At 41.2% G+C, this 13,861-nt stretch overlaps 1 protein-coding gene and 1 long non-coding RNA gene across 4 annotated transcripts in view; one reads left to right on the plus strand and one right to left on the minus strand.

Annotated features, from left to right (window-relative positions):
- LOC148326390 (tensin-3) overlaps positions 1-6,941 on the plus strand; it is a 30,950-nt gene extending 24,009 nt beyond the window's left edge. For all 3 annotated transcript variants that reach the window (XM_088310856.1, XM_088310857.1, XM_088310859.1), the window contains 11 exons: positions 524-656; positions 738-1,267; positions 1,355-1,441; positions 1,786-1,917; positions 3,085-3,180; positions 3,928-4,005; positions 4,090-4,167; positions 4,294-4,462; positions 4,538-4,606; positions 5,110-5,139; positions 5,203-6,941. In XM_088310856.1, the coding sequence (XP_088166982.1) occupies positions 524-656; positions 738-1,267; positions 1,355-1,441; positions 1,786-1,917; positions 3,085-3,180; positions 3,928-4,005; positions 4,090-4,167; positions 4,294-4,462; positions 4,538-4,606; positions 5,110-5,139; positions 5,203-5,347 (1,547 nt within the window). In that variant the 3' untranslated portion in view covers positions 5,348-6,941. The remainder of the gene's footprint in view (positions 1-523; positions 657-737; positions 1,268-1,354; positions 1,442-1,785; positions 1,918-3,084; positions 3,181-3,927; positions 4,006-4,089; positions 4,168-4,293; positions 4,463-4,537; positions 4,607-5,109; positions 5,140-5,202) is intronic.
- On the minus strand, positions 5,085-12,739 carry LOC148326391 (uncharacterized). Its single transcript, XR_015846122.1, has 3 exons — positions 12,432-12,739; positions 7,202-7,423; positions 5,085-5,375 (listed from the first exon to the last, which is right to left on the minus strand). It is a non-coding gene; the product is annotated as an uncharacterized LOC148326391 (long non-coding RNA).
- Positions 12,740-13,861: the final 1,122 nt, after the last annotated feature.

Below are 13,861 nucleotides of genomic sequence, written 5' to 3' on the forward strand. Positions count from 1 at the left end.
TTTGACTCAACTTCCCTGTATCGTTAACTCATGACAGCCTGCGTCTTTCGCTTGGGAACGAAACGCTACCCCCGCTGTGCCTCTTAAAACCAGAGCCACCGGGCCCGAATCCTGGCAACATTCAGTTCTGTCTCATTACCATGGGAACTGTGGGCCAGGAAGCATGACACAAAGACAAACTTTTCTTCCCCTTTTGAAAGTGTCTCTGTGTACACAGTGGGAAATACAAACAGGGAAACCAACGTCTCTACATCTGATTAAAAAAGAAACCCCCTAAAGCTTAACAACATTCAGCTTTTACCTACCGTGTTTTCTGGACTAAAAGGCGACAGCAACTCTTTTTTGGGAAGAAAGAAAAAAAATATATACAAGCCACACCAGGCTATAAGCTGTAGTTTTCTATGTTGAGAAAAATGTGTTGTCTATATAAAGGTACAGATTGTTAAAACAGTGCCTTTTAACACGACTACAACTTTGCTATATAAAACAGAACAGTTCTATAATATTCTTGACTCTCACACAGAATCGCGAGGATATCCAGAGCTGATCAATCATGCTGGAGTTGACATTGTGTCAGATTCCACCATCAACTGCCACAGGATACAAAATCCGACACATTCTGCCACCATTGTTGGGTCCCATCAGCGGGCAGACAGGTAGATTTCCGTCAGGTTTTGCTTATAAACATCCTAAGCGTGATCATCGTTGATCATCTTTTGTCCTTTTTACAACTCAAGTCCATCAGTGAACCAGTCCTGGCCTGAGCATCCCGTCCTGAGCCGTCAAGCCTCTTTGAACAGCTTCCCCTCCAACAGGCAAGCCCCCCATCACTCCACGTCACTGGACTACGCGCACCAACACGTCCACCCGGCACCTAACGCCCACAGCTCGCCTCGAAGCAGCCAGCGAAGCCGCATGGCTCGCTACGCCCTCAGCCACAGTCCGGCTCAAAGCTTTGACGAGCAGGATGACTTGGGTCTCGGATACGGTTCGCACTGTCCGACCCCCGCCTTGGTCCTCAGAAACGGAAATATAGAAAGGGATATCCTGACCTCCTTGGATGACAATCCGTCACAGGCCCAGCTGATGCAACCCCCACATCTGCCTGAGAAGAAGAGGGGATCGGAAGGAGAACATGGGGGAACAGCCTCCCCGGCCCTGAGTGGATTCTCAAGTCCACACAGCGGGAGTTCGCTGAGCATCCCCTTCCCGAACGTCTTGCCTGACTTGTCGGCTCAGATGCAGAGAACGGGCTCGCCTCTGCCAGGTGAGCCAGGAGATCATAAAGCATCTCGTGGCCGTAATGGCACTTGATGAGCATTTAAAATTCATTCTGCTGTTGTTTATTTTGCAGATGTGCTTGCGGGCAAGCAGGTAAATGTCAAATTTGTACAAGATACATCCAAATTCTGGTACAAGCCTGACATCTCAAGAGACCAAGGTAGGTTTATAAAGTAGGACCTTTTCATCCATCCATTAATAATCGGAGCCGCTTCTCCTCACGAGAGCCATGCTGGAACCTATCCCAGTTGTGTACGGGCAGTAAGCGGGGTACACCCTGAACTGGGTGCCAATTAAATTGCCAATTAATAACTCCACAAGGTCAAGCAGGACCAGGTCTCTTGCGCTCAAAAGAGGCGGCCACTGCTGGCAGAAATATGTCAATGCAATTCCTCTGCCCCTCACGTTCCAATTTCGCTTCATACTCATCACTGTGTGCGGGTTTAATTCTTCTTTCAATTTAGTTTCAAGCAAACTCCCGATCATCTTGTTTCTGTCACGCAGCCATTTCAGTCTTGAAGGACAAGGAGCCAGGATGCTTCATTGTGCGTGACAGCCATTCCTTCAGAGGCGCCTACGGCCTCGCAATGAAGGTGGCCACACCCCCGGCTTCAGTTCTCCAGCAGAGCAAAAAAGGTACAAAACACATCAGAGAATCTGAATTGTTCACTTGTTGCCTTAACTTAATTTCGGAACGTCCAGTATATGCGAGGCTTTGGCTTGCTTCTCTTACACGCGTGTAGATTGTTAATGTTCTAAAAGATTTAGTGAATGTGAGAGAATAGCCTGACCAAAAATCACCAGAATAATTGAGAATTCTGGAAAATTCCAAAAAGGTTCTGTTGACTACAAACTGGGTGAAGATCCTCATCCATACTTGACACTGTGCCTTTCAAAAATTCTAATAATCCCCCTCCCAGAAACAAACGTTTTCTTGAACTACTCCACACGTGAATGTCAGCGTAAATTTGTCTCTGAGTTGCAGGGAGATCCTGGGAATCACTCCCAAAGTCATCTCATGTTACCATCCACTGTACCCGCCCGCAAACTGGAACCCGAGAGTCTCCCCTTCGTCCCACTGTACGGCTCCTCTTGGGTGTCATTGCGATGAAGCAAAACAGATTCGGCTCAGATGAACAGCTAATGTTTCAGCCCTTCACAAAAAGATGTGCTCCATCCAGAGGTCTGCTCCTGAGAAGTCGCGAGAAGTTATTTCTGGAACGAAAACCCCTCGTCTGCGGGAAACCAAACATTCTCTGGACATGTTCCAGCATGACACAAAGGAACACAGCATATCATCGTACCTCTGCGGGACAATAAAACAGTCAGCATCTAAATACATGCTGCCCCTTTTTTTTTTTCTATCCTTAAATTCATTCCGAACAGGACAAAATGTACGCACATACCTTTCTGGGCACTGCTTAGACACACCTGTCCCTTTTGTTCGCCATCATACCCAACGCAGTCCAAAGGCACCTGTGGTGACATCATGACACGGTTCCCCCCGCCGCACTCTCAGCTTAGCCCATTGTGGTTTCTTATTAGTGTGAAACCCAACCCATCTCAAGGAGCGGGTCTTTCTCCGAGCCTTTGTGTCGAGACATTCCTCAGCTCCTCCAGCCCCCCCCTCCAAGGCGCTTCGGTGGAATCATAATCCCATTCATGTCAACTTCATGTGTTTGGGGGAATTACCCAGCCTGCTTGGAGGGAACTGTTGTTTTTGCTCCCAATGAGCCGGGTGAATATTGCTAAAACAGGCCCCAGACAATTAATGAGCTTGTTTTGTGTGTTTGTGTTTGGCAGGCGGAGATCTTGCCAATGAATTAGTGCGCCACTTCCTGATTGAGTGCACACAGAAAGGTGTTCGCTTGAAGGGTTGCCCCAATGAGCCCTATTTTGGTGAGTGATTAGAACGGTGACATCATTTGGCTGTTTGTCAAGTCGACGCCAATCCGTCGCACGAGTCTCTCTGCTGCCCTCTGTTGTTCAACGCTGCATTTTACAATCCGGGATTTACCAAACCTTATTCAGGTTGGCAAAATACGTGACAAACATGGATGAAAGGAACTTTTTTGGGTGGCTGATTGACAATTAATAAAATAGCTTTTTACAACCAAATTTTACTATTATTACCACTATGAAAAACTTTTGTGGGGAAGAATTCACACATGTTGCCAGATGATTAAAAAAAATGCCTTAAAAAAAAAATTAATAATATAAGCAGACAGTGTTTGGAAAGTAACGTTCAAAATATTGTACAATATTGTATTATTAATTAGAGTCATTTGAAAGAAAATTGCTTTTACAATTTTGGTTACTTTCAATAAAACAAGTATTGATAGGCTTACTTTTTATAGCACAAAAATATTTAAATTGTCATCATTACAATAAATCATATTAATAAATTGAGAGCAAAAAGCATAATTATTTTTATTCTTTTTTTTTTGTGCTTTTCTCTCAGTACTGCTGGCCAATATATGGTTATATTGAGGACAGAGGTCCAGTCAATTAAAGGACTTCTTTTTTATAAAGCAAATCATAATAAATAATAAACTGTACAAAATTATAGGACTAAAGTGAACCAGAGTTCAAATAAAAACATATTTTTTAACAAAACACTGTTTTGTTTTGGGTTTTTTTTAACAGGAAGTTTAACTGCACTGGTTTGCCAACATTCAATAACTCCCTTGGCCCTGCCCTGTAAACTCATCATACCAGACAGAGGTGAACACACACAATCTCTTTCTCAAACTTGATTCGTTTCGGTAAGACTGCTCATTTTTACCTCTTCACTTTTTTTTTTTTTAGACCCTCTAGAAGATGTGGTGGAGAACACGTCACAGTCAGTCACTAACTCTGCTGCAGAACTGCTCAAACAGGGAGCGGGTAACTGACTAACTACAACCACACCGGTTATATGTGTCACTTGAAAAGATACACAGCGCCAAAACTTTCCAGACAGTCAAGTCGCGATAGAATAAATGTAAATCTCTGTTGTGTTTTTGTATGTAGCCTGCAATGTGTGGTACCTGGGCTCGGTCGACATGGAGTCCCTGACGGGGGTGCAGGCGGTGCAGAAAGCCACCGGTATGACTTTGAGCTCCAACCCCCCTCCAACTTCCACAGTGGTCCACTTCAAGGTGTCCTCGCAGGGAATCACCCTCACTGACAACCAGAGGAAGTGAGTGCAACACGCACACAACACACACAAGGTAAAAGTCGTCACGTGCGCTAATACCGTGAAAATTCTTTGTAGGCTTTTCTTCAGGAGGCACTACAATGTCAACACGGTCATATTCTGTGCTTTGGACCCTCAAGATAGAAAGTGAGTGAGATGACTGGGGAGAGAATGTCCGTGGCATCAAAAGCAACAACGTCAAATAGTCCAAAAAGTGGAACAGTTTGGGGAAAGAAGACAAAAACGTCGAATCGCGAGATGTCTGCAAATCTCTGAGGTTTTAGATCAGGAGGAATCTGAAGGTGTTTTTCTTCTTCTTTGGCTTTTAATTTTTTGGTGTGTGTGACAGCACTGCAGAGTCACAAACATAAAAAAGAAAAGGGATACCAACCACAAACAGAAATGGAACATGAAAAGGCGACATGGTGGATCAGTACAATCTGGTCTTTGTGAAAAAAAAATCCAGCAGTTACAAGCCAATGAAAAAGCTTTTTTTTTTTTCTTTTTTTTTAAGGCATGTTTTTCCCGAATATGTTGGTCAAACTCCAAACCGTTCCACTTTTGGGGCTGTCATATTGCATTCAGTGTTTGCGGTTAAACCTCATGTTGTGGCACGTGAGTGTAATTTTTTTTTATTTTTTTTATAACAGGTGGAAAAGGGATGGCTGCACATCAGCAAAGTAAGTACATTATGCGTCTTTTCAAACAATCGGTGTCTTACACGTTGCTCCGCTTCTGCGCAGGATCTTTGGCTTCGTGGCGAGAAAAAGTGGCACCTCCATGGACAACGTGTGCCACCTGTTTGCTGAGCACGACCCCGAGCAGCCGGCCAGCGCCATCGTCAACTTTGTGTCCAAGGTGATGATCGGCTCGCTGAAGAGTAAGTAGGAGGACGGCATCCTGGAGAAACGAGGAACTGTAAAAGGGACACGATTATGAGCAGGGAATTCAGCGGAACGTGGACTTTCATGACTTGATTATCATACCCATTGACGTGATTTTTTTATTTTCTATCAAACAGTAAGGGCATTAACATTGTTGATTAGATGAATGCATTTCTCTTATGAAATCATGCGAAACGTGTGTGGCACGCGTGTATATAAATTGGTTTCATGGGATGAATGGCGTGCATATATGATCTATGCAACAAAGTTTTATTTTTTTAAACTATACTTAAACATGTTAAGCGTTTTAAGTCTTCCTCTATACTGTGTGTATGACAGCTGTCGACATTTAAGTGAAAAAGAGTGAGCGTTTGAGATGAAAATTATTTTATGTAAACTCTAATATATATTATGTATTCCTCCACCCCTTGGAAAAAGATGGTTGCAGTGTCCAATTATGTCAAATTGAAATTGGTTTTATTTTATTTTTTTTGATGGGGCATCCCCTTTTGTGGTTTTGTAGGACACTGATCCAATTCAACGTTTAAGTAAAACAACTCTATGGAATTATATTATTTTAAACCCATTGAAGTCTAAAAAAAGGCTTTTTCAAGCTGACCCCTACTTTGAAAAGAACTAAAAAGAGGTACAGCTACACTCGTTAACTCTCCATATTGCCAACTGAAGTTACCTTATTCTTTGTTCCTTATTGTTCTCAAACTGCTGTTCATTTAAAACACTGAGTGAGGATAGTAACATTACTACGATCATCCCTTGGTGAATGTTTTTTTTTCTCCATAACTGAAGTTCTTAGTAAGTCTGTGAAGAATAAACAATATTTATTTTTCTCAAGCCCCCAGACCCACAAACAAAAATCTATTTTGTTCTGAACAGTTTTGATGTTATTTTAAATTATTTCTTTTTCTCAAGCTTCAGTGACTCGCCCGAGAAGTCCTCTGGTGCCCTCTAGCGGTGGCCCTCAGTAACAAATAGTTACTGAGGGTCTTCACCTTTTGATGACGCATATTTCTGTAGACATGACTTTACGATTGGCCTGAATTTTGAACAAATCCACCCCTAAGTTGATTCTTGAACAGTAATCGTAAATTTACTCTTCAAACATGTTTTTTTAACCTTAAAAAAAAAAAAATGAATAAATCAAATTTGCCACCATTTTTTTCCTCCCCTCAAGTCTTCTGGTGACCCCTAGGGGGAGATGTTCCCACAAATTTTGAAAACTACTGTTCTCAGATCTACACGCTGGAGGATATTTAACTATATTTCATGTATGGGTGTCTGAAAAGTGTTGGAATTACAAAAAAAAAAAAAGAAGCTATAATTTTTCGTACAACATGCTCTAGGAGCTGTATCGTCTCCTCTGTATGGTTGCTGTTGAAGAAATAACGTGCTTGTATTTTCATTTTATTCCCGCCTATCTCACCCCAGTGTGGCTTCGTCTTTCACACAATGGTAAAAATGGCCTCATGTATGTGTACCTCATGTATACCGGACCTCTGTGCATCAGTTTATTTGTATATGCAAATGAGATTGTTTTTGATGTGCTCTGTAAATAAACACATGGAAACACTTGTATCAAATATTGTGCATTATTTTTAAGTTTACAACAAACTCCTTTCATTAAATTCAGGCTGTCATTATCCATATATTGATTATGAATTTTCTGCAGCGCTCTCATCCTCATACAGCTTGAAAAAAAAAAGGCGAACATACTTCAGAAATAAAAAAAAAAAAATGTATCCAGATTATTTTTGGGGCATCCACCTGATGAAATAAAATTGAGTAAATTCAACACATTATTCTTTTTCAGTGTAGTCAACCAAACGCGGCAGACTTTTACCAGCAACACAAGCCTGGGCAGGTTGTCTTGATGGCGCTGGGGGAAAATATAAGAGGGAGGGAAAGTGTCTTCATCCTCCTCCACCTCTTCCTTGCTGTCCATCTGCAGGTGGTGAAAGTTAAGAATTCCCGGGGTGGGCAGGAAGGAAGTGCAGGCCTGCAGGTGTGGCGACTGCAGCGGAACCAAAAGCTCATCTTGCACTGTTATTTGAAATACAAGAAGCTGCAGGAAAAGTCCAAAAAAAAAAAAAAAAAAAAAGCAACATTGTTAAACGCGGGTTTGTATAACTCATGTGGGCCTATGCAGCAATTTACTGTGATTTATGAATTTAGCAGCAGATTAATGACACAGAAAGAGGTAATTGCAGGAAAAATACACAAGAGAGCAGACCAGATTGTCGTTAAAAAGCATTACATCTACCCGGTATGGTAAAGGAGGCCTGTGGCAATAAACAGCAGCATGCCAGATTCTTCAGAGATAATATGAGAGTCCAAGTTTCCATGCAGACCCCTTTACATCCTTTTAATTAGTGGGGCATCTATTTCCTCTAAGGGGAACAAATGTTGGAGTAAAGTCAAGGAGGGAGGGTGATGGAAAAATACATTCTGGGATGGCTAAAAGACTTGTGGCCTCCGTTTTTGTTTTTCGCGAGATAAATAGATCGGCTGAGCATTGAAGTTGGCAAACTGAATCTTTGTTATTTTTAAGTTAAGTGCAGAGAAAATGCATCGCTTTCAGATGACTAGAGGCTAAATCCGGGGTGGGCAAAATTTTTGATTGGCGGACCATAATGGGTTCTAAAATTGGACAGAGGGGCCGGACCAGGAGCAGATGGATAGAGAAAAAAATACATTTAATTTGAAATGGAAGTGAACAAAAGCATTACAACTATATATATATATATTTTTTTTTTTTTGTGAGAGATTTTATATTTTCGTTTTACAATTGCATGGTGGGCTGCATCAAATGCTCTCCAGGGTCACATATTGGCTCACAAGCCACAGGCTGCCCACTGCTGCTTTCAACCATTTTTTTTTTTTTTCCAAAGACGACTATTGACATTCAACAGTGACAACTTGCTCTTGACAATATTCACATCGAACTACATAATATAACCACAGACCACCGGCGCTTGCAGAAACAAATACAGCATTTATAAATAGTCTCTGTAAGGGATATCGCCACCCTAATTGAGTCTTTGTTTACAATGACTAATGGCGTGTCTGTAATGATACAGTACATGGCCGGGACCCCCGAGGTTCGGGTGCTTTTTCACTCGCTGTATATTTAAAGCCAGGCTCATTGCTGTGAAGTGTGAACAGACTAATATAAATGAAGCGTGAATGAAAAGGCACTTTGTGTGTTTCTGTGTCGTCAACACGTGCGCGACTGACAGAGCGGTCAGACCTCCTTTCACACATGTGAGGAAATGTACACGCATGTGTGAAAACATGTTAAAAGGTCTGGAGCAGACAGGCTAGTGCAGACATTGGAAGCCATATTGTCTGGGTGGGGGGGGGGCAACTGTGGAGGATTTCAAAGCAACCACACTGCAAATTGTCACGGCCTACGTCGCGAGCTCGTCTCCCGACGTCCTCTACCTCGTTGATTACAGCCTCAAAGCACCTGGAGGGGGATATGGGGACAAGAAATCTCTCCAATCAGATTTCAGACTTGGCAGATTAGAGTGACATGTCTGCACGTAAAGGCAAAACTTTTACAAGGCTCGAAATAAGCGGTTTTGCAATATCGCAGTTTGCGCGGCGATTTGACATTTTGCGGCATATCAAAATGCATTGAATAGCTAAACTGAAAGAAAGCAGAAGAAGAAGAACCGTCAAGACGGTCCCAAAAAGCTTCACCAGGCTCACGTCATCAATCGCGGGATGTCAGAGATCGAGGGGAGCTCTGTGCTACATACGCCGCAAATGCGCCGAAACGTGTCACGGAGTCATTCCAAAGACAGTAATCATGGCCGCCGTGCCGGCAAATAAGCCAAATTTATGACTTTTATCGTTCTCGCAAAAGGATGACGGGAAACGATGAAGAAGTGGTGCTGAATGCAAACCTGACAAAAGTTCAATACGGCGTGCGTATATTTAACACCAAAAGTCATGCTTGTGTGGCACGGTGACAAAAGTGAAATAGTTGGCCCATCATTCTTATCTGTGTAACACTTGGGTGATGGAGTTTACTTTTCAGAGAAAAATTGTTGGCAACTCAATAAAGTGACTGGACACTTTATATACATTACAATGCGGCAGATTATTTAGATGTTCTTGAAACAATTACGAATGTCGGCACCAAACCATGGGAAAAATCTCAAAGGGACTGTCTGAGAAAATTCAAATTTGAAGATAACCAGAAGATAATGCTTTGCATTAGGGCCAATCAGAGCTCGTTTATACGTGTAGGACGAGCACATTAGTGGCGGTGATGCGGTCGTTAGCATGCAGTCCATCCGTGATAAGATCAGTCGGGGGAAAGAATGAAAAAGAAAAACATTTCAGCCGACTAGTCATGTGATATGTACGACAGGCTCATTCCTCAACAGCTCCACCCGTTCCTGTCTCGCCCAAACACACCTACAGAGTATATACAGTATGTATGTGTTGATAGACATAAACATCGGTTAAGGGAATGGGGTTCAAATTGAGGTCATTATCCGAAAATAACAACTTGTACAGTTAGGCCTGTGGACTGGTTTCAAGGCGTGACAAATGGATGATGAGGCTTAAAACGCACTTCATCATGAGATGAACGGTTTGGAAAAGGGTCGGTATTCTCTGAATCACCCCCAAAAAATAAAAATCATCAGAATAGTCGACCATGTGCATTTGTGCATTTCGCTCGCTTTCGAATATTCATTTTAAATGTAAGTAACTCCCAAATTTGATCAAATCAGAGAGAGGGTGGGTTGTGCAGTTGTGGGAAAGGCTCATAGCCGATTCAAATTGTCACCACTTTCCAATAGAGACCACAAAAGGCCTGATTGTTATCCCGAGTGATTATCTTGCGGAATCATTTTCCTACTCATTCTGCCCTGAAAATTTAGACCGGTTGCCAGCCAATCGCCGACATTTAAATATCTCCCAAAAATATGTGCTAGAAAAAAATTAAAGACATGTTTTAAACCAGCGTCAAAAATACATTTAGGCACAAAAAGCCGTTTCTAATTCAAATTGAGAGTGGCACCCTCCTGTGGATTCATTTCTGCACTTCAAATCCAACCCAATCGATGTGTTGTCGTATGAACAATTTAAAACAGCAATAAATGAGCCGCTGATCTTAAACTGATATCAAATCGTTGGCAAAATATTACTGCAGTATAATTTCACAAGACAAGTGTATTTCTCCATGATTGGCTGCATGGCAACCAGTCCAGGGTGTACTTCGCCTGTTGCCCAAAGCAAGCTGGGAGAAGATCCAGCCCTAATCGGGATCAGCAGCACAAAAATGGTTAGATGGAAATAATTTAGTCCAAAAAAAAAAAAAAAAAGGCCTTCAGTGTCATCTTGAAATTGGCCCTGGTTTCCGATAAACCGCTTAGCGCTTACAGTTACTGATTGGTGCGGCGGCTCCATGGCAGGCCATATTTGAACTTGGCTACAAGACTCTTTCTGGGTGCATCATTAGCGTGTAATTGGGCTGAACTTGGCTTTAATGCATAGTGGAAAAAGAATTCCACAAAAAGGCGTTATTGAGTTGAGAGTAATATACGGGGCATCGACATATGTGCTTTATTAAGACTGGCGCACACCCTGCGGCAAGGTTTATTTTTAGCTACACCTGACTGGCTTGTGCCGCCCAACTGATCCAAAACCACTTTTCAAATCGCACCAGATTAGAAAGTGTCAACTCGGCAGCCCATGTTGAACACATGTACAGTACGGTAATATCCTGCGTGTGTGCGTGTGTGCGCGCCCTGGCAACATTCTTTACACGCCCTCTTTATTGAGTGGCTGCTCGGCGGGATGACATTCCTGCAGCGGCCGACGTTGGCTGCTACTATGCGGAAAATGTGCAGGTGGCTCAAAAAAAAAAACCTTCTTCAGCCCCACCCCACTCTCAACTCCCCTCCGCTCTCTCACTGAATATGAAACAAATGTTTAGCATTCCAGGGAGAAGGACTCGCTGCTGTAGAGCTACCCAGTTAAGAGTTAGGGACGGCGGGAAGAGTGCCAAGCCTGGTTTGGCATAAGAAGACGGGAGGATGACAGATAATTAAGTTGGAATGTCTCACTTTTTGGGCAGAGGTGGGGACTCTCTCTTTTCAGGTAGTCCGAGGGCCATAATAAATTTATGAAAAAAAATATTATTAAACTGACAACATCAAATTTTAATCAGAAATAGTTGTATGTGTCCCTTAACGTATTTTTTCTGCTGATTTAAAAAAAATTCTTTACTTTGAAATTTAGTCTTTACTTTATTTATTTCCAAGCACAACAGGTGTTAGAGCTATTTAAATTTTCTATTTTAAGTTTGATGTGATTTATAAAAGTTTAGCACACTATGGCTTTTACCATGTAAATTATAGGTATGAGTTTCCATAAATCCACCTACTAATGAATCCAACCCATAAATATTACTTCTTATCGTCGCTGTCCTATGAGAAAGACCTGTCTTACTTTGTAATAATAATAAAAACATTGAAAAAAAAATGGACAAGTGTTTTTCAAAGCGACAATATATTATTAGATTTCATATTGTGTTTGGTTATTTATTGTATTTATTTATTTTAATGAAAACCTGATGTGCTGGGGAAAAAAGGGGGAAATATTCAGAATCAGGGGAAAAAAATCTTCTGGAAAATTTACTTGCTGCGTTTGTTAAAAATATTACAAAAAATGTGTTGAACAGTGTTGCTTAACATCACCCTCATAAAACAATAGTCTACGTCTTTTTATTTTCACGAAAAACTGAACCAAAATCTGATTAGATTATGTTTATGGATCATAGAATGAAGCCGATTGGTGGCTAGCATCTTGAGGGGATGATTAAGGCAAAAAAAGAAAAGAAAAGAAAGAATTTTTGTCATCATATACATTCTTTCAAGATGCTGACGTTATTATCCAAACTTCACAAATCACGTCACCTCACAGATGTTGCAAACTGACCGTTTTCAACAATGAGTGGTTATCTGCGTTGGTTACACTTTATGATTTTATAAACGTGAGAGAATGGCTGTCAATAAGAAAGCAAAAAAAAATGAGGAAAATATTTCACTTACAAGACCTCACGTTCCTTCTTGCTCTCCATCTCCAGCATTTTGCAGGTTTTTAATTCGACCTCAAAGTGAAAAACAACCGCTGGTGATGAATGAGGGGCAACATAGACTATTCGCAAACAGCTAGCTAGCTAGCTAGCTAAACAATTAGCTGGCAAATACATAACTTGTTCAGGGAGAGAGAAAAAAAAAAACGCAATTAAAAGTTTGTTGGCATGCAGCTGAGCTGATACCGCATTATAATCTCTTACAAGTCGCCAAAGGGACTGCTGACGGACTCGATTTCATTGTTTACACCACTCATAGAAGCAGTTGCGGAACTACTTGCGTGCTGTGTAGGCGGAGCAGAACGAATTGATTTAATAAACAAATTATAATTTGTTGTCGCTTATTCTAAGTGACTAATTGTAGTACAGTGTGCATATATATATATATACATATATAGAAATAAATATATATATATATATATATATATATATATATATATATATATATATACGAACTGATTTAATAAACAAATTATAATTTGTTGTCGCTTATTCTAAGTGACTAATTGTAGTACAGTGTGCATATATATATATATATATACATATATATATAAAATATAGACTACTATTTATTGTATAAATTAACACTGTAAGTGGTCATGTCATGTCATGTCATTTTCAACACCGCTCATCTTGTATTCCACTGTGAGTTTTCAAACCTTTCCTCAGGCCTCAAGATTCCTTTCTTCCAGGATCCTCTGCATGCAGCTGGTCCGCCAGGAACTGTCAGATGCTCAAATTATTGTGAGCAGAGGGGCTGTCTTTGTGAAGCAGCCATGAGTTGTTCTGCCACAACTGTCACCTCTTTTTGCGAACTAAACAAAGCAAACACATGTCGGATGATTTTGTAAATGTGAAAATTTAATGTCTGGCTCTCAAGGGGGCATTTCTTGTAGTTTGATAAAAAGATAGTTTGTGCCACCAGTGCTGGTACTTTACTGACACACCTCATATGCGAAAGCAGTAAAGGGCCAAACCTTTTGGAGTCATGACGAGCAGACAACAAAGGGTCATTGAACCCGTCACTCACAAAACTCGCAGGCTCACATTTGGCGCCCTCTATGGGTCACTTTGTGTATAAACTCTCGACGAAAGCACAAGTCACACTTGATGGGCAAATAATTATGCGCAATGCATAATAATCGCATGCATTTTCTTTTGCTCAGTGAAATAATCACGATTTTTGTCATAATGATTGATTCTAGGTACTTTCGTAGGCACGCAATAATCTTAGTTGCAGAGTGAGTAATGGATTTAAAGGTTAGGACGTTTAAAAATTAATAGTTTGCGAGGATATCAGTCTTAGTAATAGAGTCAAGTACATTACTGTGATTATAAATGTCAGAATGGAGTGGAGGCAATGCATCAGTGGAGTTGCACGGGGGG

This window comes from Idiotropiscis lumnitzeri, chromosome 12 (assembly GCF_059441095.1).
Source record: "Idiotropiscis lumnitzeri isolate Australia: NSW breed Sydney's pygmy pipehorse chromosome 12, RoL_Ilum_1.0, whole genome shotgun sequence".
NCBI classification, from domain to species: domain Eukaryota; kingdom Metazoa; phylum Chordata; class Actinopteri; order Syngnathiformes; family Syngnathidae; genus Idiotropiscis; species Idiotropiscis lumnitzeri.